The sequence below is a fragment of the Hemitrygon akajei genome, chromosome 22 (assembly GCF_048418815.1).
Source record: "Hemitrygon akajei chromosome 22, sHemAka1.3, whole genome shotgun sequence".
NCBI lineage: Eukaryota > Metazoa > Chordata > Chondrichthyes > Myliobatiformes > Dasyatidae > Hemitrygon > Hemitrygon akajei.
Window position 1 is genome coordinate 12021689 of NC_133145.1, and position 25626 is coordinate 12047314.

Below are 25626 nucleotides of genomic sequence, written 5' to 3' on the forward strand. Positions count from 1 at the left end.
GCAAAAGTTCACTTGAACAGCTTTTGGGGTGAGAATCTGAAATTGGAAGGAAGGTTGGCTTAAAAGAAAGAGAAGAACTGCCATTGAAATGGATGGACTTGTATCCAGGTGTCTAATTTATTAACTCAACTAAAGACAAAGTAGAATTTCAGCCTCCGTGTTTTCCTGTCTGGGGTCCATACCTTCTGTGCAAGGGTTTGGATCACACCCTGGATCTTATTGTTGATTTGGTCGTTGACCCTCTCGAGCTGGGTGTGCAGTGTGTTCTGGATCTGATCCACTGAGATCATGCTGGCTGTGTCCTCCTTTAGCCCCTGCCAGTCCAGGTCCTCCGGCAACCGGGAAATGACCTCCCGAAGATGCCTCATGTTGTTGAGAACCACGCAGAGCTGCAGTGACCTCACAGCATTCACATCTGACTAGGAGAGTAAAGGTGGAAAAACCTTATTAATTTCTAGCTGTCCTCCACTCACATCGTGGATTTGTTTTCAAAGTGGTGAACATTGAAAGGACAAGGTTAATAACAGGGATAAGAACAACATTCATGAACCATTAGGTGGCAAAGCATATATCCCAGCACCCAAACGGCCTTCTCCAGTTGTATTCTCGTCAAGGCAGATGAGTTACCTCAGCTGCCCTCTTGTGGTATCTGGGTGAGACTGAGATCTCTCGAGTTGATTTTTCATCCGGTTTACATTCAGTCCTTACTTGGGCATATAGTTGGGCAACTTGTTCAGCATGTACGAGTTGGACCGAAGGGCCTGTGTCACTCTAAGACTCTATTTCCTTTCTCACTTGGCCAATATTGAGGCTTTCTTGATCTAAGCCCCTCCTTTGATCAGGTTTAACGGAGAAGGCACACCACTTTACCTCTCAGTGTCAGCTGTGCCTGAGAATAAATAATTCCTTTTTTATATTTTGTACATCTAATCCTCTCTATCATTAACTCCCTAGGTTTCCCAGTAATGTCGTCTTGTTATGTGAATTCTTATAGATTATTGTTAACTATAGTTAAATATTAACGAAATGCAAATTGTTTGAAGAATACAGATTAATGAGGTGCAGTCAGTACTCACATCATTTGCGTTTTCGTGATCTCCCTTGGATGACAGTTCCTCTGCCTTCTGCTCAATGAGTCGACAGTACATTAACGCAACTTTGCACATATCCTGTAACAGGAGGAGTCCGTGAGTGTTCCAGACTCACTACAGGTAAACAGATGGGATGGGGTTTCAAGGTGTTAGTGTGACTGGCACGCTATTTTACCTAGGCAGACTGGAGAATTTTTGCTTTTCACTTCTACTCGGGGGCCTAAAGAGGGGAGGAGTGGTATTTAGGGGTCAGGATCAGACAAATTACCCCATTCCGTGATAAATTTAGGAAGGCGAGTCTGACTCTCTAGGTGGCTTCCTGGGGAGGGGTTGGAACTTTGGTCTGGATCAAGTGTACCACAGCCAAGGGGCAGCTTCACCCCTTTGCAAAGTCTATCCCAGGGTTTGTTGGACAGCTGCTCGATGGGTAACCAACACACTTCATTCTGGGAAATATTCATCAACCACCTGCGATTTTTAGTCACTTCAGACTACAGTAACAAGTAATTTGATTAATGTGTCATAAACACAAGATATTCTGCAGGTGCTCCAGCTTATTTCGCTAGCCTGATGGGGGTCAGGTAGGAGAGGAGTGTCAAGGCCAAGATCAGATCTTGTTGAATAGTGGGGTAGGATCGAGGGGTCGAGTAGCCTTTTCCTGCTCATGCGTGTTATGTTATATCCAGGAATGTAGCTACAGATATACAATGTGTAAAGTACCATGCACAAGGAGGGCAGTGGTAACACACTGAACAACCCAGACTCCAACTTTCGAGCCCTAGTCTGGCCAGGACAGGTGCATGTGCGGTCAGTGCTTATCCCCCATAGCCGAAAGATCCTCAGAAGGTATGTTAGAGGTGCTGGTAGAGTGCTCCAGAATTTTGATGGCAGCAATGAAGGAAAGATCACTTTTAACATTTAAGAAAAACTTGGACAGGTATGAGAGGTGTATGGAGGGATATGGGCCAAGTGCAGGTCAATGGGACTAGGCAGAAAAATGGTTTGGCACAGCCAAGAAGGGCCAAAAGGCCTTTTTCAGTGCTGTAATGTTCCATGGTTCTATTTCCATGTCATGGTGATGATTAGTTCAAGGCGATCTTTCAGGTTGTATACTTCCCTTGACTTTCAAAGGAGAGGGAGTCATGGGTTTGGGAGGTGCTGAAGAAACCCTGGCAAAGTAGTGTGTTGCATTTGTTGATGGTACACGCTGTGCTGGAGGAGGTGGAAGGGTGTGTTTGGGATCTTCATCAGCTGGGCCATTTTGTGCTAGTTTTGTTGGGAGCTGCACTATCCGGGCAAGTGAAGATGGTTTCAACAAGTTCCTGACTTGTGGATTGTTGTCAGGAGTTGCATCATTCAGCGAGGGATATCCCTTCTCTGACCTGCTGTTGTAACCATGGTATATCTGTGTCTGTTCAATGACAAGGGTAGAAGATTAGGTGATCTGTCTTGTAGGAGATGCTCGTTGTCCAGACCTGTGAGGCACAGTCAGTATCATTCACTTATCACCCCATGCCTGAATGTTGTGTGTCTCACCGGCTGCTTCACTGTTAGAAGAGTTATAGCAGAATGGAACCACATAGTAATGATCTTTCAAAAATCATTGGACTCTGGCATGGTGTCACTCCACTCTTTAAGAAAGGAGATGGCAGCAGGAAGGAGATTATAGACCAGCTAGCCTAACCTCAGTGGTTGGGAAGATGTTGGAGTCAATTGTTAACGATGAGGTCATGAAGTACTTGATGACACAGGACAAGACAGGACAAAGTCAACATGGTTTCCTTAAGGGAAAATCTTGCCTGACAAACCCATTGGAATTCTTTGGGGAGATTACAAGTAGGATAGATAAAAGGGATGCTGTGGATGTTGTATATTTGAACTTTCAGAAGGCCTTTGCCAAGGTGCCACACATGAGGCTGCTTATCAAGTTAAGAGCCCATGGTATTACAGGCAAGTTACTAACATGGTTAGAGCATTGGCTGATTGGAAGAAGGCAGCGAGTGGGAATAAAAGGATCTTTGTCTGGTTGGCTGCCAGTGACTAGTGGTGTTCCGCAGGGGTCGGTGTTGGGACCACTTCTTTTTATGCTGTATATAAATGATTTAGATGATGGAATAGATGGCTTTGCAGCCAAGTTTGCAGAAGATATAAAGACTGGTGGAAGGGCAGGTAGTGTTGAGGAAACAGGTAGGATGCAGAAGGACTTCGACAAATTAGGAGAATGGGTAAGAAAGTGGCAAATGAAATACAAAGATGGAAAATGTATGGTCATGCACTTTGGTAGTAGAAATAAATCTGAAGACTATTTTCTAAATGGGGAGAAAATACAAATATCTGAGATGCAAAGGGACTTGGGAGTCCTTGTGCAGAGCACCCTAAAGGTTAACTTGCAGGTTGATTTGGTGGTGAGGAAGGCAAATGCAATGTTAGCATTCATTTCAAGAGATCTAGAATACAAGAGCAAGGATGTGATGCTGAGGCTTTATAAGGCACCGGTGAGGCCTCACCTTGAATATAGTGAGCAGTTTTGGGCTCCTTATCTAAGAAAAGGTGTGCTGGCATTGGAGATTGTTCAGAGGTGGTTCACATGGATGATTCTGGGAATGAAAAGGTTGTCATATGAGGAATGTTTGATGGCTCTGGGTCTGTACTCACTGGAATTTAGAAGGATGAGGGGGAATCTCACTGAAACCTTTCGAATATTGAAGGGCCTAGACAGATGTGGAAAAGATGTTTCCCATGGTGGGAGAGTCTAGGACAGTGGTTCTCAACATGGGGCGTACGCCCCACAGGGGGGTAATTTGATTTTTAAGGGGGGCAATTCGAGAATGAGTTATTAACAGTGAATTTTTTCTAGTAAGTCTGTGTGAGTATGAGTGTGTGTGCGAGTTAATACATATGTGTATATACAGTATGCATACATAAAAATACTTGTGTGTATGTACGTGTAATTGCGTATGTACTGTATATATAGTGTATCACCATCATTACAACCATCAAATGGCTTTCATAATTAAATTAATGAATTGACTGATGTAGGAAGGAACGAATGAACAAGTCCAAACGCGTAAGAAACTCGTACGAGGTCGCGCCAATGCTGCTTTTTGCAGTAGCTTTCGGTTCTTGGTGGTGTGAAGGTGTGTACATTGCGTCATCTCTTTTAAACGGTGTATCTGTCTTTGTATGCTGTAGAAACGAATCAGCATTGTTTTATTTATTTATTATTATTATTATTTTAATATCACTTAATGTTCTTTTTTTTTTACAATTTCTTAGTAATTTCTTCCTCAGAACTTTAACAGTCCTTTGGTTCTTTTATTTTTCTCTTTCATGAATGCCATGTTCTTTGGAAGCTTGTTTAAACCAAGTTAATGGTCTTTTAGGCTTCCTCCAGGTGAATAGGAGTTCACTTTTTGAATAATAAGAATTATATATCACCACAGGGGGCATCAGGATTTTAGAGGTGATTAGGTGGGGCATGGCCAAAAAAAGGTTGGGAACCACTGGTCTGGGACAAGAGGTCAGAGCCTCAGGATAAGAGGGGCGTCCATTTAAAACAGAGGTGTGGAGAAACTTCTTAGGCAGAGTGTGGTGAATTTGTGGAATTTGTTACCACGTGCAGCTGTGGAGGCCAGGTCGTTGGGTGTATTTAAGGCGGAGATCACTAGGTTTTTGATTGGACACAGCATCAAAGATTATGGGGAAAAGGCTGAGGAGTGGCACTGACGAGGGGCAAAAAAGCATCAGTCATGATTGAATGGCAGAACAGACTCAATAGGTCAGATGGCCTAATTCTGCTCCTCTGTCTGATGATCCAATTGTCTCCCTAGTAGTGGTAACTTCACACCTTATGACCCTGATGCTTGGAACTTCCACATACTGTTACTGGCCTCCACAGTGAAGAGTGATGCAAAATACTTATTCAGTTCATCTGCCATTTCCTTGTTCCCCTTTACTACCTCTCCAGCATCATTTTTCAGAGGTCCAATAACCACTCTCGCCTCCCTTTACGTATCTGAAGAAACTTCTGGTATCCTCTTTAATATTATTGCCTAGCTTACTTCCGTATTCCATCTTTACCTTTTTAATGACTTTTTAGTTGCCTTCTGTTGGAATTTAAAAGCTTCCAAATCCACCAACTTTCCACAAATTTTTGTTCTATTATTTCCCCTTTCTGGTGCTTTTATGTTGGCTTTGACCTCTTGTTAGCCACATTTGTGTCAACTTGCCTTTAGAATACTTCTTCCTCTTTGGGATGTATACATCCTGTGCCCTCCAGACTGATCCCAGAAATGACAGCCACTACTGCTCTGCTGTCATCTATTCCAGTGTTCTTTTCCATTTAATTCTGGCCAAATCCGCTCTCATGCCTCTGTAATCCCCTTTAATCCACTGTAATACTGATACATCTGAATTTAGCTTCTCCTTCTCTAATTTCAGGGTGAATTCGATCATATTATGATCACTCTCCCCTCAGGGTTCTTTTACCTTAAGCTCCCTGATCAATTTTGGTTAATTGTACAACACCTGATCCAGAATAGCTGATTCACTAGTGGGCTCAACCACTAGCTGCTCTAAAAAGCCATCTTGTAGGCATCTAGAAACTCTCCCTCCTGGAATCCAGCATCACCCTGATTTTCCCGATCTGCCTGCATATTGAAATCCCCCATGATTATTGTAACATTGCCCTTTTGACAAGACTTTTCCATCTCCTGTTGTAATTTGTAGACGACATCCTTACTACTGTTTGGGAGGTCTGTATACAACTCCCATCAGGGTCTTTTTACCCTTGAAGTTTCTTATCTCTGTCCACACCTACCAATCCTCTGTCACCTTGTTCTAATGATTTCATTTCATTTTATACCAAGACAGCAACGCCACCCCGTCTGCCTTCCTGCCTATCCTTTTGATAGTGTACATCCTTGAACATTAAGCTTCCAGTTATAATCTTTTTTCAGCCACGATTCAGTGAAGCCGACAACATCATACATGCCGATCTGTAACTATGCTACAGGTTCATTGACCTTATTCCGTATACTGAGCACTTTCAGTCCTGTATTCACCCTTTTCAATTTTGTCTGCCTTTTACGTTGCAGCTCATCCTGCTGACTGCAATGTTGCCCTGTCTTCAGCCTCTCCTTGTCAGGAGTTGCACTACATGTTGCCTTTGTTTGTAAACAACTACTTCATCCTCAGAACTACCACTCCGGTTCCCATCCCCCTGCCAAATTAGCTTAAACCAATTTGATAGGGAGGCAGAGCCTTAGAACACAGACCAGAAATGAATGTAGAAATATTAATATAATTGGAAGAAGCAGGAACTGGCAGGAATCATATTCAGATAAATGGAAAATGTCTGTTTTTGTTGGAGGGCAATCATCCCTCAGAGAAATAATATGGGTCCAACCACATACAACTGTATTCCCAAAGACAGACCCCTCAGTGAGAATGAGTTCAGGTCAATGCCTTCCTTGTTGTGGTTTGGTCACCACCTGTTAAAGATCACTCATCTTTAAAGAACACTCAACTCAATCACGAAGTAAGTGAGAAGATGATAGATAACCAGGAGCTAATCTCATGGTTCTGACAGCCTGCTTCACCCTTCAGTAAGACCATGGCTGATCCGGTACCTCTAACACTTTCCTCTCCTATCCCCCGATTGTCACAGTGTACAAAAATCATGCTCAGTCCTCCAACTTGCTTACAATATATTTCTCATCTTGACCTTAACCAGTTGACCCATACCCCGAGACTATAACCCAGATTTTAAACTTGGCAGCCAGAGGAATCCACCTCTTTGCCTCTTCCTTTCCAGACTTCCATCACTTCCCACAAGACAACAGGAGCAGAATCTGGCCATTTGGCACTTTGAGTTCTGCCATTTCATCATGGCTGATCCAATTCCCTCTCAGCCCCAAGGTCTAGCCTTCAATGACACTTTTTCTGATACTTCTAAGCCAACATCCTTCCTATCCTATTTCAACAATCATTCAAGTGAACTTTTGACCCCAAGGCAACCACATCATAGAACATGACAACCCTAATGTTCTGCTGAATTAGTTAAACTAGTAATTAAATGACTAACTAAACTAATTTCTTCAGCTGACACAATGCTCACATCCTTCCATTACCTGCACATTCATGTGAACATCCAGAGACTCTCAAATCCCTCGAGGATATTTGCCTCCCCCACCAACCCTGGCAGCTCATTCCAGGCACCAACACTCAAACAATCTGCACATCTCCTTTGGACAAAAACACAAGAAACCAATGCTAGATCCTTCATAATCTTATAAATCTCTATCAGATCTCCTCTCAGTCTCTGTTGCTCTAGAGAAAACAACCCAAGTTTGTCCAACTTTGTCCTTTAGCACATGCCCTCTGATCCAGGCAGTATCCTGGTAAACCCCTTCTGCAAAGAGAGGGGGGGGGGAAGAGGGGGAGAGAGAGGGAGGGGGAAGAGAGAGGGGAGAGGAGGGAAGGGGGAGAGAGAACGGGAGAGAGAACAGGAGAGGAGGAGGAGAGGAGGAGGAGAGTGGGAGGATGGGAAGAGGGAGAAGGGGAAGGGAGGGAGAGGCAGTTAGGGGTGAGCAAGAGGGAGTAGAGATGAGGAAGTAGAGGGGGTAGGGGTGAGGGGGAGATGGGGAGGAGAGAGGGGAGAAGATGGGGAGAGAGGGATGGGGAGAGGAGGGGTAAGTAAGGGGGAAGGAGGGGGTAAGGGGTAGGGGAAGGAGGGGAAGGAGAGAGCAGAGCGGAGGAGAGGATGGAGATAGATATAGATATGAGGGTGGGAAAGAGCAAGAGTGAGAACAAGCGAGATTTCAATGGAAAACTGCAGTTGATGTCACACTCACCTCAGTCAGCTTGACCATGATGACGAAAGCTTCCTCAGAGTCTGGCCAGCTCAGCTGGGTCCATGTCTGTTTGATCTTGAGGTAGCAGGTTGCAATATCTACAGCAGAGTTGCTGTGCTTGGCCTTCTCTCCCAGGCTCTCCAGCTGTGGAAATGTAACTGAAAGTTAGTCTCTGTAAGGACTGTACGTCAAAAAAACATCCACCCCATCACTGTAAAGCAACCTTAGGGCAAAATGTGCAATAAATGTCTGAAAATTTAGGACATCATTTGAATAGTGATGAACAGATGACTGTATAAACAAAAGCACACCTCGCCCCATCACTGGCAGCTCAGTTTGGGCAGGAGTGATCAATTGCTCAATGTTCCATTTTCATTGCTTTTGATATGATGGGGGGAGGGGAGGTATTAAAGGGGGTGTGGTAGCATTACTATCAGGGAAAGTATCGCAGACAGGACTGAGTGGGAGGCTTGTCTACTGAAAAATGAAAAAGAGATGACCACATTAATAGGATTATGTTATAGACCACCCAATAGCCAGTGGGATTTAGAGGAGCAAATTTGTAGAGAGACAGACTTCAGATGCAGGAAAAATAAGGTTGTGAGAGTAGGTGCTTTTAACCTTCCACAAATTGACTGGGACTCCCATCCTGTAAAAAGACTGGATGAGATAGAGCCGCTCAAATGTGTTCAGGAAAGTTTCCTTAATCAATATATCGAAGTCTCAGCTAGAGAGAAAGCAGTATTGGATCTCTGATTTGGGAACAAAGCAATGCAGGGGACACATCATCGTATTTCCATTATTTTCAAGATAACTTTAGAGAAGAATAAGTCTGGTCCATGGGCTGAAATTCCAAATTAGAGAATGGCCAATGTTGATGGCATCAGAAAGGAGCTGGCAAGTGTGGATTGGGACAGGTTTTCTGGCAAAGGTGTGCTTGATAAGTGGGAGGCCTTCAAAAGTGAAAATTTGAGAGTACAAAATGTGTATGTTCCAATTAGAATAAAAGTCAAAGCTGGCAGGTTTAGGGAAGCTTGGGTTTTGAGAGATATTGAGGCCCTGGTTAAGAATATGAAGGCGATGCAGAGCAGGTAAAAGACAGTGCCTGTCCTTGGGAAAGCCTCAGTGCCCTGCAGAGCCAGCAGCATGAATCGTTTTTATTACAGCTGAATCTGTATTTGTGAGGGACCAAAGCACGATCGGTTACTGTGCATCACCTCCACTAAGCAACAGCATTTGATTACAAGTGAAGGAGAAAATAGGCCATCTGGCCCATCGAGTCTGCTCTCCCATTTCAGCATGGCTGGTCTATTTCCCTCTCAATTCCACCCTCTGCCTCATCCTCAATCTTTCATGCTCTGACTCATCTAGAACCCATCAGTCTCTGCCGTAAATGCACCCAATGACTGGGCCTCCACAGATTCACCACCTGCTGGCTGAAGAAATTCTTCCTCTTCACTGTTCTAAATGGATGTCCCTCTATTCTGAGGCTGTGCCCTCTGGTCCTAGGCTCCCCAACCAAAGGAAACATACCCTCCATATCCACTCCATCTAGACCTTTCAACATTCAGTAGGGTTCAACGAGATCCCCCCCTCATTCTACTGAAGCACAAGCCCAGGGCCTTCAATCACTACTCACATGATAACCCATTCATTCCCAAAATCATTCTCATGAACCTCCTCTGAACCCTCTTCAATGTCATCACATCCTTTCTCAAATATAGGCCACAAAACTGCTCACAGTACTCCAAGTGAGGCCTTGCCAGTGCCTTGTAAAGCCTCAGCATCACATCCTTTGTGTTTTATATTCCGGTCCTCTTGAAATGAAGGCTAACATCTTATTTGCCTCCAAGTACCCTGAAACCTCATCTTTAACAATTGACTCCATCCTTTCAACCACTGAGGTTAGGCTAACTGGCCTATGATTTCCTTCCTTCAGACTCTCTCCCTTCTTGAACAGTGGAGTGATATTTGCAATTTTCCAGTCTTCTGGAACCATACCAAAATCTATTGATTCTTGAAAGATCATTATTAATACCTCTATAATATTTTCAGCTACCTCTTTTAGAACCCTGGGGTGAAGTTCATCTGGTCCAGGTGACTTATCTTCCTTGAGACCCTTCAGTTTCCCAAGCACCTTCTCCCTAGTAATGGCAACTTCTCTCACTACTGCCTCCTGATACTCTCAGACTTCCGGCATACTGCTTTGTCTTCAAGAATGAAGACAGATGTAAACTATTTATTCAGTTTGTCCGCCATTTCCTTGTACCTCGTTACTATCTCTCCAGCGTCATTTTCCAGTGGTCCAGTATCTACTCTCCCCGTTCCTTTACCCTGGATATATCTGAAAAACTTTTGGTATCAATTTTGATATTATGACTAGCTTACCTTCAAATGTCATCTTTCCCCTGCCAATGGTGTTTTTGGTTGCCTATGAGGTAGATTGTGAGGTCAAGAGTCCGTCTTATTGTACTAGGGGGTTGATCGTCTTAAAATAGCAATATAGAAAATGCTCTTGAGCTTAGTAGTGCCTGTGCTCAAACTTTTGTATCTTCTGGAGGTGGGGAGGAGAGAAAATGTGGATGGGGTTTCGATTAAGTTGGCTACTTCACCAATGCAGCAAGAAGTGTAGACAGAGTCCGTGGATGGGAGGCTGCTTCCCATGATGAGCTGAGCTGCGTCCATAACTCTCTACGGCTTCTGAAGGTCTAGGGCAGACTAGCTGCCGTACCAACTTAGTAAGTTCCCTTTAAAGTTAATGGTTTCAGTTAGATGTTAATTAAATCTTTTCTCAGTTTCATTCCAGGCAAACCATATGTAAACTGTGCCGGGGGTCTGATGCAGATGAGCTTGAATAAATGCAACTTTGCATGGGTAATACAAAGCTGGGTGCTGGTGTGGACTGAGGAGGATGCAGAGGGGCTTCAGGGGATAATATTCTGGTTAAGAGAATGAACAGGGAGGAATTCAAAGTAGAAAAACTGTGAAGTCTTTCATTTTGCTCACTTAAGTGGCGAGAGGCCTCGTCAACCGGGGAACAGTTCAAAGGGGCTCGGGTGTCCTTATACATGTAACTGAAGCAAACATACAGGTTCAGCCAGAAATCAGAAGGCAACTGATACGTTGGCCTTTATTACAAAAGGGATTGGAGCACAGGAGGAGAGGTGCTTTCCTCCCATTATTTTGGACTCTGATGAGAGGGCATTTTATCAGCAGATAGGTCTCCCCACATAAAGAATGATATATCTGTGATACACACAAACATTCAAAGTTCAAAGTAAATTTATCATCAAAGTGTATTGTCACCATATACTACCCTGAGATTCATTTTCTTGTGGGCATTCACAGTAGATATGAAGAAACACAATAGAGTCAATGAAAACAATAACGCAGCCCACCAACTTCCAGCACCAAGAGATTTCACCTCTGAGAGGGGATTAAACAGCCCGAGCCTACATCCCAGAGGGAAGATTTCTCTGAAATGTACACAACTCTTATGGTGATAACGATCTTGTTTGAGAGTATGGGGATCTTACTGAATGGTGGTCAGGCCCAGGGGGATTGAATGAGCTCCTTCTGCCCCAGATGCATTGCTTAACTCATGTTATTTTTTCTGCGGACATCATGGAGAGGTCAATTTGGTTCACATGTGCAATGCCTGAGGAATTCGGCATCAAACCTTCAATGAGACAGGACTGGTGAATATTCCGACTGGTGAATGTGGCAGTGAGGGAAATGGAGCATGTCACACCATATAGTCATCTAACTCAACTGATTATCTCAATATCTCTGTTATTATTCATAATCTCCCCCCCCCCCCCCACCCGTCAGGATCACAGACATGGAAACAGGCCCTTCCGCCTAATCTGTCCACATGTTCCAAGGAATCTTCTGGAGCTAGTCCCATTTGCCTGCATTTGGCCCACATGTACTTAACCTATCCTATCCATGAAACTGTCCAAATGTCTAATGTTGTACTTTTACCTGCCTCTGGCAGCTCATTCCACTCTCTATTAAAAAATACCCCTCATTTAAATTATTCCCCTCTCACCTTAAACCCAAGTTTAGACTCCCCTACCCTAAGTGACCATCTCCGCCCCTCATGATTTTATAAACCTCTATAATGTCACCCTCTCAGCCTCCTCAACTCCAGAGAAAGTCCTGACCCGCCCAGTCTCTATAACATCTATCCACCAATCCAGTCCCTCTGGACAACTCACCTATCCACCTGTTCCTATAACATCCTCATGGTGGTCAAACCAAGTTCTCAATGTTGAAAGCACACAAACCTATGGCGGCAGTATCTGGGATGAGGAGCACATTCACAAAGTAAGTAGTTCTTCGTCAAAGATTCTGCCCCATCCTGTTACCAAGCAGTGGTCATCATAATACAGTGAACAAAGACTGTAATACCTGATCTTTCTGTACTGCTCGCTGGACCATCTCCACTGTATTGTTGTACACCATCTGTAACCACCTTGGCAAAGAGTCGCTGAACCATTTGTGGAAGTCGTTCAGTGGAAGAGAGTCTTCGCTGGAAAACAGAAACTCAGGAGGTTACACAGTGAGCTGAGGCGCTAAGATCATTTGCTAATTGGGAGTTTTGACAGATACGATTGTTAAAGTGAAGACATGGTCGCACAGCAACAAATATTTCGCTGTTCATACTGGACAACATTCATTAACCCCTTCATTCCCAGAATCATCCTCTTGAACCTCCTCTGGATTTTCTCCAATGACAACATATCCTTTCTGAGATCTGAGGCCCAAAACTGTTGAAAATATTCCCAGTGCAGCCTGACTAGTGTCTTATAAAGGCTCAGCATTATCTCCTTGCTTTTATATTTTATTCCTGTTGAAATGAATGCCAGCATTGCATTTGCCTGCTTTACCACAGACTCAACCTGTAACTAACCTTCTGGAAGTCTTGCATGAGGACTCCTAAGCATCTCTGATGTTTGAATTTCCTCCCTATTTAGATAATGGTCTGCACTGTTGTTCCTTTTACCAAAATACATCATCATACACTTCCCAACATGGTGTTCCATCTGCCACTTCTTTGCCCATTCTTCCAATCTGTCCAAGTCCTGCTGCAATCACATTGCTTCCTCAGCACTACCTACCCCTCCACCTATCTTCATACCATCTGCAAACTTTGCCACAAAGCCATCAATTCCATTATCTAAATAATCAACAAACAATGTGAAAAGTATTGGTCCCAATACTGACCCCTAAGGAACACCACTAGTCACTGGCAGTCAACCAGAAAAGGCCCCTTTATTTCCACACGCTGCCTCCTGCCTGCCAGCCATTCCACTCTCCATGCCAGTATCATTCCTGTAATGCCATGGGATTTTATCTTGTTAAGCAGCCCCACGTGTGGCACCTTATCAAATGCCTTCTGAAAATCCAAGTAAATGACATCCACTGCCTCTCCTTTGTCCACCCTGCTTGTTACTTCCTCGAAGAACTCTAACAGATTTGTCAGGCAAGGTTTCCCTTTACAGAAGCCATGCTGACTTTAACTTATTTTATCATCAGTCTCCAAGTACCTCTCATCCTGAAAACTACAAAACCCGAGGACGCGGACTGCGACCGCCGGACCCGAGGGGACGGACAGTGACAGTTCGAAGTACATTTATTACCCCAAGAGTGCAGACTGTGACCACATACTGACAGAGAGTGCACAGTGAGAGTATGCAGACTGTGTGAAATATCTGTTTCCACTGCATGAACACACACGCACCAAAAGGTACATCACACGTGGTAAGACCATAAGACATAGGAGCAGAACTAGGCCATTTGACCCATCAAGTCTGTTCTGCCATTCAATCATGGCTGATTGTTTTTACCCCTCCTCAACCTCACTCCCCAGCCTTTTGCTCGTACCCTTTGTTGCCATGCCCAATCAAGAACCTATCAATCTCTGCCTTAAATACAGCCAATAACCTAGCATCCATAGCTGCCTGTGGTAACAAATTCTACAAATTCACCACCTTCTGGCTAAGAAATTTCTCCACATCTCTGTTTTAAATGGATGTCCTTCTATCCTGAGGCTGTGCCCTCTTGTCCTAGACTCCCCACCATGGAAAACATTCTTTCCACATCTACTGTCTAGGCCGTTTAACATTCAAAAGGTTTCAATGAGATCCCCCCCTTATCCTTCTGAATTCCAGTGAGTACAGACCCAGAGCCATCAAACGTTCCTCGTATGATAACCCTTTCATTCCCAGAATCATCCTTGTGAACCTCCTCTGAACTCACCCCAATGCCAGCACATCTTTTCTTAGATGAGGAGCCCAAAACTATTCACAATATTCAAGGTGCAGCCTCACCAGTGCCTTATAAATCCTCAGCATCACATCCCTGCTCTTGTCTAATCTCTCTAAGTCCTTCTGCATCCTACCTCTTTCCTCAACACTACCTGCCTCTCCACCAATCTTGGTATCATCTGCAAACTTGGCAACAAAGCCATCTATTCCATCATCTAAATCATTGATATACAGCATAAAAAGAAGCTGTCCCAGCGGAACACCACTAGTCACTGGCAGCCAACCAGAAAAGGATTCTTTTATTCCCACTCACTGCCTCCTACCAATCAGCCAATGCTTTAAACATACAAAACAAGCTGGATGAACTCAGCAGGTCGGGCAGCATCCGTTGAAATGAGCAGTCAACATTTCGGGCCGAGACCCTTCGTCCTGCTGAGTTCATCCAGCTTGTTTGTACGTGTTGATTTGACCACAGCAGCTGCAATGTACTTTATGTTTAATGCTTTAAACATGTTAGTAACTTCCCTGTAATACCATGGGCTCTTAACTTGGTAAGCAGCCTCATGTGTGGCACCTTGTCAAAGGCCTTCTGAAAGTCCAAATATACAACATTCACAGCATCCCCTTTATCTATCCTACTTGCAATCTCCTCAAAGAATTCCAACAGGTTTGTCAGGCAGGATTTTCCCTTAAGGGAACTATGCTGACTTTGTCCCATTGTGTCCAGTGTCACCGAGTACTCCATAACCTCGTCCTTAACACTTGACTCCAACACCTTCCCAACCACTGAGGTCAGGCTAACTGGTGATGAACTGCACAAGCCTTCACGTCACCGTGTTCTCGTTCGGAGGACTCTGCCCGAGGATATATGTTTTGGATAGACTTACCTTGGTGAAAGGTAAATTTGTTGATGCAGGAGCTGTTTGAGCTTCTGGTACAACTGGTAGAGACCCTCAATAACTGCCTTGCTCCTGCCACCTCCAGTGCTTACCACTTGTTCCTGCAGATCCTCGGCCACCTGATGATAAACAAATCACATCAAAAAATCAACATTGCTTCTAAAATGCACAAATTTTCCTCCAGTCTGCTGTTGGACCGATGACATAGAGTCTCGCAGAGCCAGCGATCACCACTCAGCTGAGACAAAAGGCCAGCAGATAATTTGAGTTGTGCCACAACTCACAGATACAGGCCTGTCTTCACTTCTGATCCCGACTTCCACAAGCTATCAGGAGCCAGTACTCCAGAACATTTGGTTCCTCTTGGGCGAGTGTGCTGAAGTTAAACTCATTTTTGTCAAAGAGCACAGAACTAAAACCAGACACGTTGATGCACCATCAATGACTCACTCTGAGATGTAAAGGCGAGATATCGGCTTTTATTGACTGGAAGAAGGAACAAGCAGTGAGTGACCACTATACTACATCCTGGAGACAGAGAGGCCGGGCTCAGACCTCCACCACCTTTATACAGGGGTCTGTGGGAGGAGCCACAGGAGCAGTCAGCAGGGGAGCGTGTCCAGACAGGTATATGTAGTTCACCATCAATAACTCTACCAGGGTCTGTGGGAGGAGCCACAGGAGCAGTCATCAGGGGGCGTGTCCAGACAGGTATATGTAGTTCACTACACACGTTTAGTCTGCAAGGCCCCATTCGACAAGCTAAGCTCATTCTGTTCTTCAAGCCTGATTCTGATTGATCCATTTAATCTTTAATACTTCATTTAACAGAAGTATCGCCAGAGGCCAAAACGCCTCCAACATTACACAGTCATTGAATATTTTCAAGGATGAGATTTTTGAACAATAGGGGAGTTGCGGGTAATGGGGAGCCAGCAGGAACGTGGAGCTGAGAACGTGAACCTGTGTGATGTACTTTGTTCCAGGCCCTGGCCTGGCCACTCCTGCACCAGCACACCCTGTTTATGTTCAATGAGTGTAACTGTCAATGAAGGAAGTGGTGTCTCTGGCTCTTCCCCTTCCTTCATCAGGACAGAGACAAGCTGCAGATGTTCCAACCATGCCAGGCACAGGTAGGTGTGCTGTAAATTCCTGGGACTGAGGGAAGTGAGAGCTGAGCCAGTGGTCCCAGCATGGGAGGGGGGTGGTGAATGAACATACCAGAGAGAAACGGCCAAAACAGTAACAGCATATCCACGTAGAGCCAGTTGTTACACTAACGTTCCAGAAAGTTCTGAACTCTCTTACAGGTAGACATTGCAACCAACACAGCCCTCCTGGGATAAAATCATAGCTACCCACGCATCAATAGACCTTAACCAATGCAGTAAAATTTATCAGTTCTAATACAATTTTCCTCATACCTAAAATGTCTAATCCTGAAACTAACTTTACCAATCCATTCTAATCTCAGATAATGATCAGCAATGCTTGTCAGTTCTTCCATTTCTGAACTGTATTGTGCAATTTGCATAGTACATTGACAAGTTGTGACAAAAGGGCTAATTCATTTAGTCAATGGTTTATTTAATTCATTGAGAAGGGTGAGTGGTGTAAGGTGTATGTGAATCTGAACCAGTTAATTCAAGTCTAGTCAACTCCAGGTGTTGTTCTTTCCCAGAAATGGATTGACTGGCAATCCTCAAGCTCTTCGTCAATGGAAGAGTTAATGAAGGGACAAGGGTTTATTTGGTGTTGTTAGTAAATATTCCGATCCCAAATTCCTTGTTTTCTCATCGTGGTTGGAAAAGGGCTGCTGACAAGAGTGCACACAGTCTTATCTAGCAGCCAGCAAGGATTGACATAATTACATTTATTCTTACCAATTTCTGGATCTGCAGATAGGTGATATTGAATAGATTGACTTTAACAGTCCTGTGGAAAAAAAACAGCACCACGTTACGAGCACTCGAGCATCATAATGGAATACAAAGCTGCCCAGCTGCTACGAGTCACACTTCCAAATTAGTTTTCATCAGAAAGTGCCAACCAGCTGATGATATGAGATAGCACCGAAAGCAAATGGACAATTGATCTATAAAATTATGTCCCTAATTGCATCACAAGCCACTAATGAAGACTCACTGACATCATCAGCAGGCTCTCGTGCACACGATCATTGGAGTTTAACAGCTACGTGTTCTGTGATTCACAAGTGATTAAGCAATGCATAGAACCTACCCTGTGAAAATCTTCAAACGCTTTTTCCGGTCGTTTGTAAGGTCAGTGTTCAGCTGATCTACAAACAACACCAGGGATTTCACATTTTCTTCCTCCGTCTGAAAAAGGGTATGAAGTTCAAATTTAGAATATTTTCATAAATTAATCATTACTGAGGTATCTAAGTAGAACCCAATCTAAATCAAAATGGATACCAGGTATAGTTTATAACTGGTATACATCAAAAGAAGGTGTGACATCACAGTTCCAAAGTATTCTGCGAACGAGTGCAGCACGTCAGTGCTCCTGTGTTATGAGAATGAAGTTAGTCGGGGGTCCCACTCCTGACCCAGTGGTGTGTGTGTGTGTGTGTGTGTGTGTGTGTGTGTGTGTGTGTGTGTGTGTGTGTGTGTGTGTGTGTGTGTGTGTGTGTGTGTGTGTGTGTGTGTGTGTGTGTGTTTTTGAATGGATGGGGGTCCAAAAAGAAAAACAATTAAGTTTCTTATCGAAATTTCACCTCACCCAGAATGATTGTGTCTGTCATCAGTCCATCTTTTCAGCTGTGATCCAGAAAAGAGGATTAGCAGTAAAAGCAGGTAACTTTCAACCAGTTTGCATATGGATTAGTCAGTGGCCCTTGGAAGAAGTCTAAAGCCTCTGGGGTCTTTATGGCTGTGAGTGTACAAAGTATTAAGAAGGGAGAGAGATAGTCTTATTATACATGTTGGTACACACTGTGATGGTCCGTGATGGTGGAGCCAAGGTATGTAAACTCGTGAACTACCTCCAGCTCATAGCTGTTGATGATAATGGCAGGGGAGCGCTCAACGCCTTGGCCCAACACGTTGGTCTTCTCCAGGCTGACGGTAAAGCCGAAGTCCTGACAGGCTCTCGAGAAGCTGTCCTTGACTGTCCATCACGTCTCTCCCTAGACCCTGAGTTCAACAGATGGGTCAGACGAGCAGCCTCAACATTCGCCAGGCTGACAAAGAGAGTCTGGGAGAACGGAAAGCTGACGACACACACACCAAGGTTGCAGTCTACAGGGCCTGCATCCTCAGCACACTGCTTTACGGCAGCAAGACCTGGAGCCTCTACTCCAGACAAGAGCGGCGTCTCAACGTCTCCACCTTCGCAGCCTGAGACGCATCCTGGACGTCAAGTGGACTGACTGAGTCACCAACAATGAGGTCTTGGCCCGCACCCAGATACCCAGCCTCTTCACCCTGCCCCAACAACGCCGTCTCCGCTGGCTGGGCCACGTACACCGCATGTCAGATGGGAGGATCCCGAAAGACCTGCTAAACGGGGAACTGGCCTCCGGCAAGAGAGCACAAGGGCGGCCCCATTTTCGTTTCAAAGATGTCTGCAACAGAGACATGGAGTCACTGAACATGAACGTCGAGAGGTGAGAGGACATTGCAACCGATGGCTCTCGCTGGAGGCTGGAACTACGCAGAGGTCTGAAAAGAGAGGTTGAGGCTTGCTGCTGAAGAAAAGCGCACTCACCGTTAAAACAGCACCAAGACAACACCGGAGGACAGTGCCTTCAAGTGCAGTCGCTGCAGCTGAGACCGTCACTCCCGTGTGGGCCTCTACAGCCACAACAGAAGCTGCTCTACCAACACAGACTGAAGCAAGACTTTCCAGGCACAGATCCATGGTCTCGCCAGACTAACGGATGCCACATAGAGATAGGTACACGCCAGTGGAAGTGAGAGGTTGATAGAGACAAGAGTTGTAATGATACTGCAGAGACAGCTTCAAAGTAAATTTATTATTAAAGTACACATACGTCTCCAAATATTACCAACATTTATCTTCTTGCAGACATTCACGGTAAAACAAAGAAATACGATAAAATCAATGAAGAACTACACACAAAGACTGACAAGCAACCAATGTACAAAAGACAAATTGTGCAAATACAAACAAAAACAAATAATAATAAGTGGAACTGAGAACACGAGATGCAGAATCCTTGAAAGTGAGACCATTGAGCAGTGGATGTAGTGTACATGGATTTCAATAAGGCATTTGATAAGGTTGCCCATGCAAAGCTCATTCAGAAAGTAAGGAGGCATGGGATCCAAGAAGACCTTGCTTTGTGGATCCAGAATTGGCTTGATCACAGAAGGTAAAGGGTGGTTGTTGATAGTTCGTATTCTGCATGGAGGTCGGTGACCAGTGGTGTTCCTTAGGGATCTGTTCTGGGACCCCTCCTCTTTGTGATTTTTATAAATACCTGGATGAAGAAGTAGAAGGGTGGGTTAGTAAGTTTGCTGATGACACAAGGTTGGGGGTGTTGTGGATAATCTGAAGGGTTGTCAGAGGTTACAGTGAGACATCAATCAGAACTGGGCTAAGAAGTGGCAGATGGAGTTCAACCCAGATAAGTGTGAAGTGGTTCATTTTGGTAGGTCCATTTTGAAGACAGAATATAATATAAATGGTAAGACTCTTGGTAGTGTGGAGGATCTGAGAGATCTTGGAGTCTGTGTTGACAGGACACTCAAAGCTGCTGCGCAGGTTGACAGTGTTGTTAAGAAGGTGTATGGTGTGTTGGCATTCATCAACCATGGGATTGAGTTCAAGAGTTGTGAGGTAATGTTACAGCTATGTAAGACCTTGGTCAGACCCCACTTGGGGTACTATGTTCATTTCTGGTCACCTCACTACAGGAAGGATGTAGATACTATAGAGACAGTGCAGAGGAGAGAGTGCCTGGATTGGAGGGTGTGCATTATGTGAATAGGTTGAGTGAACTTGGCCTTTTCTCCTTGGAGCGATGGAGGATGAGAGGTGACCTGTTAGAGATAAATAAGATGATGAGGGGCATTGATCGTGTGGATAGCCAGAGGCTTTTTCCCAGGGCTGAAATGGCTAACACGAGGGGGCATAGTTTCAGGTGCTTGGAAATAAGTACCAAGGGGGTGTCAGGGGTAAGTTTTTCTACACACAGAGTGGTGGATATGTGGAATGCACTGCTAGTGGCGGCGGTGGTAGTAGATACAATAGGGTCTTTTAAGAGTCTCTTAGATAGATACATGGAGCTTAGAAAAATAGAGTTCTATGCAGTAGGGAAATTCTAGGCCGTCTCTAGAGTAGGTTCTATGGTCGGCACATCATTGTGGGCCGAAGGGCCTGTAATGTGCTGTAGATTTCTATGTTCTATGTTCCATTAGTTGTGTTCAGTGATCAGTTCAGAGTTGTGGTGAGTGAAGTTACCCTCGCTGGTTCAGGAGCCTGATGCTTATAGGGAATAGCTGTTCCTGATTTTGGTTCTTTACAGAAATGGGACCTGTTCTCGGGGTCTCACGACTGGCCGCCTTTCAATATGCCAAGGACGCAGCCTGGAAGATTAGTGCACCTTCAGGGTGCCGGGTTTTCGTGGACCTGGAGGCGGGTGGACTCGAGGTCAGTGCCACTGCCTGGTGTGTTGTGGGAGATGGAAGATTGAAAGCAGTGTGATGGCAGTGTGCTCACAGCCCAGGAAAAGCTACGCAACAGACATTTAACACCATAAATCAGCAAGTTGTTTTGCTATGTCTCCCCTCTCACGGTGAAACAGGGACACTAGGGAGAGAGAGCCTGTGGTATGTCGAATACCGGGTGAACGAGTTGTCTTTGGGGTACTACAAGTCTGTGTCTTTATTGATGCTTTGCTGTACACTTGAGTGCCCGGTGGGGGTACCGATGCTTTTTTGCTGGTGGGGGAGGGGGCAGCATTGCCTTGCTGCTGCTTATGCGTGGGAGGGGGGAGCTGGGGGGGCTTTGGAGTTCTGACCTTTAACTGTCACTCATTCTTTGGGGCACTCTTCTTTTTGTGGATGGTTGCAAAGAGAAAGCATTTCAGGATGTATATTGTATACATTTCTCTGACATTAACTGTACCTATTGTACCTGGTAGTGTGGGACCGAAGGCGCCTGTACCTCCTTCATGTGTTTAGCAGCAAGAAGAGGGCATGGCCTAGATGGTGGGGTCCTCGATGAGGGATGCTGTTTTCTTGCGGCAGAGCTCCTTGTAGATGTGGTCAACGGTGGGGAGGCCTTTACCCGTGATGGACTGGACTGCATCCACTACATTTTGCAGGCTTTTCCATTCAAGGGCATTGGCGTTTCCATACCAGGCTGTGACGCTGCCAGTCTGGATACTCTCCACTGTGCATCTACACAAGTTTAGATGACATCCCAAATCCTGTGATGGTTTGGGCTGTATCCATTGGACGTTGGCGTTTCCATACCAGGCTGTGACGCTGCCAATCTGGATACTCTCCACTGTGCATCTACACAAGTTTAGATGACATCCCAAATCCTGTGATGGTTTGGGCTGTATCCATTGGACGTTGGCGTTTCCATACCAGGCTGTGACGCTGCCAGTCTGGATACTCTCCACTGTGCATCTACACAAGTTTAGATGACATCCCAAATCCTGTGATGGTTTGGGCTGTATCCATTGGACGTTGGCGTTTCCATACCAGGCTGTGATGCTGCCAGTCTGGATACTCTCCACTGTACATCTACACAAGTTTGTCAAAGTTTTAGTCACATGCTGAATCTCAGTACAGCACAGAAACAGGTCACTCAGCACATCTAGTAGAAGTGTTGCTGTGCTTTCTAGGACAGGTCATCTGAAATGATAATGCCCAGGATTTCAAGGTGACTGATCCCCTCCACATCCACTCACTGGCATGTGGAACCCTGGTTTCCTCCTCCTGTATTCAATAATCAGCTCTATCACTTTGCTGACATTGAGTAAGAGGTTGTTGTTGTGGCACCGTTCAGCCAGATTTTCAAACTCCCTTCTACATGCCAAGTTATCACCACCTTTGATTCAGCTTACGACAGTGGAGCTATGCTTAGCCCCACAGTATGGGTATAAGGTGAGCAGAGCAGGGGGCTAAGCACACGGCCTTGTGGTGCACCTATGCTGATGGAGATTGTGGAGGAGATGGAGATGCTGATGGAGATTGTGGAGGAGATGGAGATGCTGATGGAGATTGTGGAGGAGATGGAGATGTTGATGGAGATTGTGGAGGAGATGGCTGATGGAGATTGTGGAGGAGATGGAGATGCTGATGGAGATTGTGGAGGAGATGGAGATGCTGATGGAGATTGTGGAGGAGATGGAGATGCTGATGGAGATTGTGGAGGAGATGGAGATGTTGATGGAGATTGTGGAGGAGATGGAGATGCTGATGGAGATTGTGGAGGAGATGGAGATGCTGATGGAGATTGCCAATCTGAACTGACTGGGGTCTGCAAGAGAGGAAATCAAGGATCCCATTACACAAGGAGTATTGATGCTTAGGTCTTGAAACTTATTGATTAGTTTTGAGGAGAGGAATCCAAATACCAAATTGTAGTCAATGAAGAACATGCTGATGTAAGCTGTTCAGATGTTCCAGGGCTTGGTGAAATGGCATCTGCTGTGACAGGGGGTAAAATGGAGCTGATCCAGTCACTCCTCAGGCTGGAGTTGATAGGTTTCCTGACCAACCTCTTATTACAGTGCAACTGGACAATAGGCATGGGGGCAGGTTACCACATTCTTCTTGGGCACCAGATGAAGCCTGCTCGAAGTAGGTGGGTACATCAAACTGTAGAAGTGAGAGGTTAGAAATGTCAAACCCTCCAGCCAGTTGAATAACACAGGCAGATGGTTTTCCAAGGGTTCATCCTCATGAAGGATGCTCTCACGTTGGCCTCAGAGACTGAGTCGTAGGCAGCTTGTATTTCGTCACAAAAAGCAGTTATAAGAGGCAATGAGCTCATCGGGGAGCAAAGACTTGTCATCGACGTAACTTGGTTTTACTTTGTAGAAAGTGATAGCATTCAAGTCCTGCCACAGCTGTCGAGCATCCTTCTGTGATTCAAGTTTAATCTGAAATTGCCACGTCACACGTGAAATAGCTTTCCAGAGGTCATACATGGACCTCTTGCAGCCTTGCCTCATTTCTGCCCATGTTGCCCTTGTCTTGGGAAAGTGTGATAAGCCAATGTAAATGACGTTTATTATGTATCTAATCACACAGTGTTTTCACACTGATAGTAAGAGATTGCACTGACTGGATACTGTAGAGGGAGTATTTCTCTACATTTTGAACCTGAAATGTTGATTGTTCTTTCCACAGACAATGTTTGACTGGCCAAGTTCTTCCAGCACTTCTGTATATCTGAGCCGGCCTTGGGAGTGTGTCTGATGGGACAAGGTTAAGTGAACGATATTGTCCATCACAGATGTTGGGACTGTTACTGCACATAAAAGTACAAAGAATCCCAGTGCTAATATCCCCCAACCAGAGCAGAAAATGTTGTAAACCTAATGTACCTTTATCATGGGCTCCAACAGCTGCTTCTGGGCGTAATACCACTCAGAGGTTCCAGCCTGTAATAGAGGAGGAAGAATGTTCACAGGCCAGTCTCCAGTGTCAACACTCTGTTTCCCTCTTGTGTGAACTTCAGAGCCACTACCCACACAACAGAACCCTCCGCCCCCACTGCCTCACCCACTTGCTGCAAGGTGTATATTACGACAGGGATTTTAACATTAGCTCAAACTGTACCAATAGCTGGCAGGTTCATTATCACCAGCTATAGAATCACAGAAGTTTACAGCATAGAAATAGTCCCTTGAGCGGATCACGTCCATACCGACCGTTTGCCCACCTACACTAATCCAGATCATCTACATTAGGTCTGTATCCTTCCATGCTTTCTCTCTTAAAATGCCCAACTGTATGTCTGAAATGTTGTGATTGTCTCAGCTTCCACCACCTCCTCCAGCTGCACGTTCCAGATATCAACCACTCTCCCTGTCAAGAAGGCTTACTCCTTTAAAATTCCCCTTTCTCACCTTAAACTAATGCCCTCTTGTTTTAGATATCCTTACCTTGGGAATAAGATTGAATAGATACCCTAACTATGCCTTTTAGGATTTTATATACCACTTTCAGGACACCCCTCAATCTCCTCACCTCCAGGGAAAAGAACCACAACATTTCCAATCTCTCCCAGTCCGGGCAAAATCCTGATGGATGTTCTCTGCACTCTCAACACATTCCTCCTGTGATGTTATGAGCAGAACTGCATATAGTGTGGTCTTTACCGTGTTTTATAAAGTTGTACATAACGTCCCAACTTTAGGTAGGGTTACTGAAGCAGAGAATCTGCAGAATTTATACAGATTAGGAGAATGGGCAGAGAAGTGGCAGATGGAATACAGTATCGGAAAGTGTACGGTCATGCATTGTGATAGAAGGAACTGTTTTCTAAACAGGGAGAAAATTCAAAAATTCAAAAATCAGAGGAGTGTAACGCCCTGGGAAAAGTTTCACTGCTAATGTCTGTAGCAGCAGTGTTTGGGTTATGACTGGAGATAACGGGGGCTTTAGAATGTGCACCATCCAATGAGGGGAATGCCTTTCTTTCTTGTGTGCTCGAGAGCGAGGTATTCACGATCTTTTGTTTGGTGGAAGATGGAGAAAGAAGATGCCGGAACAGAGAGGTCGTAGACTGCAGGACGGAGTGGACTTGGAATAGGGTCGGGAGTCGATGACGCCCGGGGGAAATCGACAGAGAACTAATGGATGGGAAAACCGTGAGCTCCGACTTGCACTTAAATTAAAATGGGCTCTTTTTCTTTTTGTTTTCTTTAATAATCCTATAGTCACATGAAGAATTATAAAGCTCAATTGTTTAATTGCATATGGTGTACTGTCTGTGGTCCTTTAGGGAATCTTTGCGCAGGATTCCCTAAAGGTTAACTTGCAGATGCAGTCGGTAAATGCAATGTTAGCATTCATTACGAGTGGACTAGAATATAAAAGCAGGGATGTGATGCTGAGGCTTTAGAAGGCATTGGTCAGACCACACAGAGTATTGTGAGCAGGTCTGGGCCCCTTATCTAAGATATATTGGCTTTGGAGAGCATCCAGAGCAGAGTCACGAGAATCATTCTGTGAATGAAAGTGTTAACATATGAGGAACGTTTTGATAGCTCTGGGCCAGTACTCACTGGAGTCTAAAAGAATAAAGGGGAATTTCATTGAAACCTATTGAATATTTAAAGGCCTAAACAGAGTGGATATGGAAAGGATGTTTCCTATAGTGGGTGATTCTAGGACTAGAGGACACAGCCTCAGAATAGAGGGGTGTCCATTTAGAACAGAGATGAGGAGGAATTTCTTCAGCCAGAGGGAGGTGAATCTGTGGAATTCATTGCCACAGACAGCTGTGGAGGCCAACTCATCGAGTATTATTAAAGTGAAGGTCGATAGGTTCTTGGTTA

The 25626-nt window shown here is 44.8% G+C and overlaps 1 protein-coding gene and 1 long non-coding RNA gene across 4 annotated transcripts in view; one reads left to right on the plus strand and one right to left on the minus strand.

Annotated features, from left to right (window-relative positions):
• unc13d (unc-13 homolog D (C. elegans)) overlaps positions 1–25626 on the minus strand; it is a 242203-nt gene that overhangs the window by 38650 nt on the left and 177927 nt on the right. For all 3 annotated transcript variants that reach the window (XM_073026706.1, XM_073026705.1, XM_073026707.1), the window contains exons 16-23: positions 23668–23724; positions 17358–17455; positions 17000–17051; positions 15105–15235; positions 12359–12479; positions 7946–8089; positions 1077–1169; positions 183–419 (exon numbers count right to left, since the gene is read on the minus strand). In XM_073026706.1, the coding sequence (XP_072882807.1) occupies positions 183–419; positions 1077–1169; positions 7946–8089; positions 12359–12479; positions 15105–15235; positions 17000–17051; positions 17358–17455; positions 23668–23724 (933 nt within the window). The remainder of the gene's footprint in view (positions 1–182; positions 420–1076; positions 1170–7945; positions 8090–12358; positions 12480–15104; positions 15236–16999; positions 17052–17357; positions 17456–23667; positions 23725–25626) is intronic.
• Positions 23482–24978, plus strand: LOC140714988 (uncharacterized). Its single transcript, XR_012096040.1, has 2 exons — positions 23482–23548; positions 24815–24978. It is a non-coding gene; the product is annotated as an uncharacterized lncRNA (long non-coding RNA).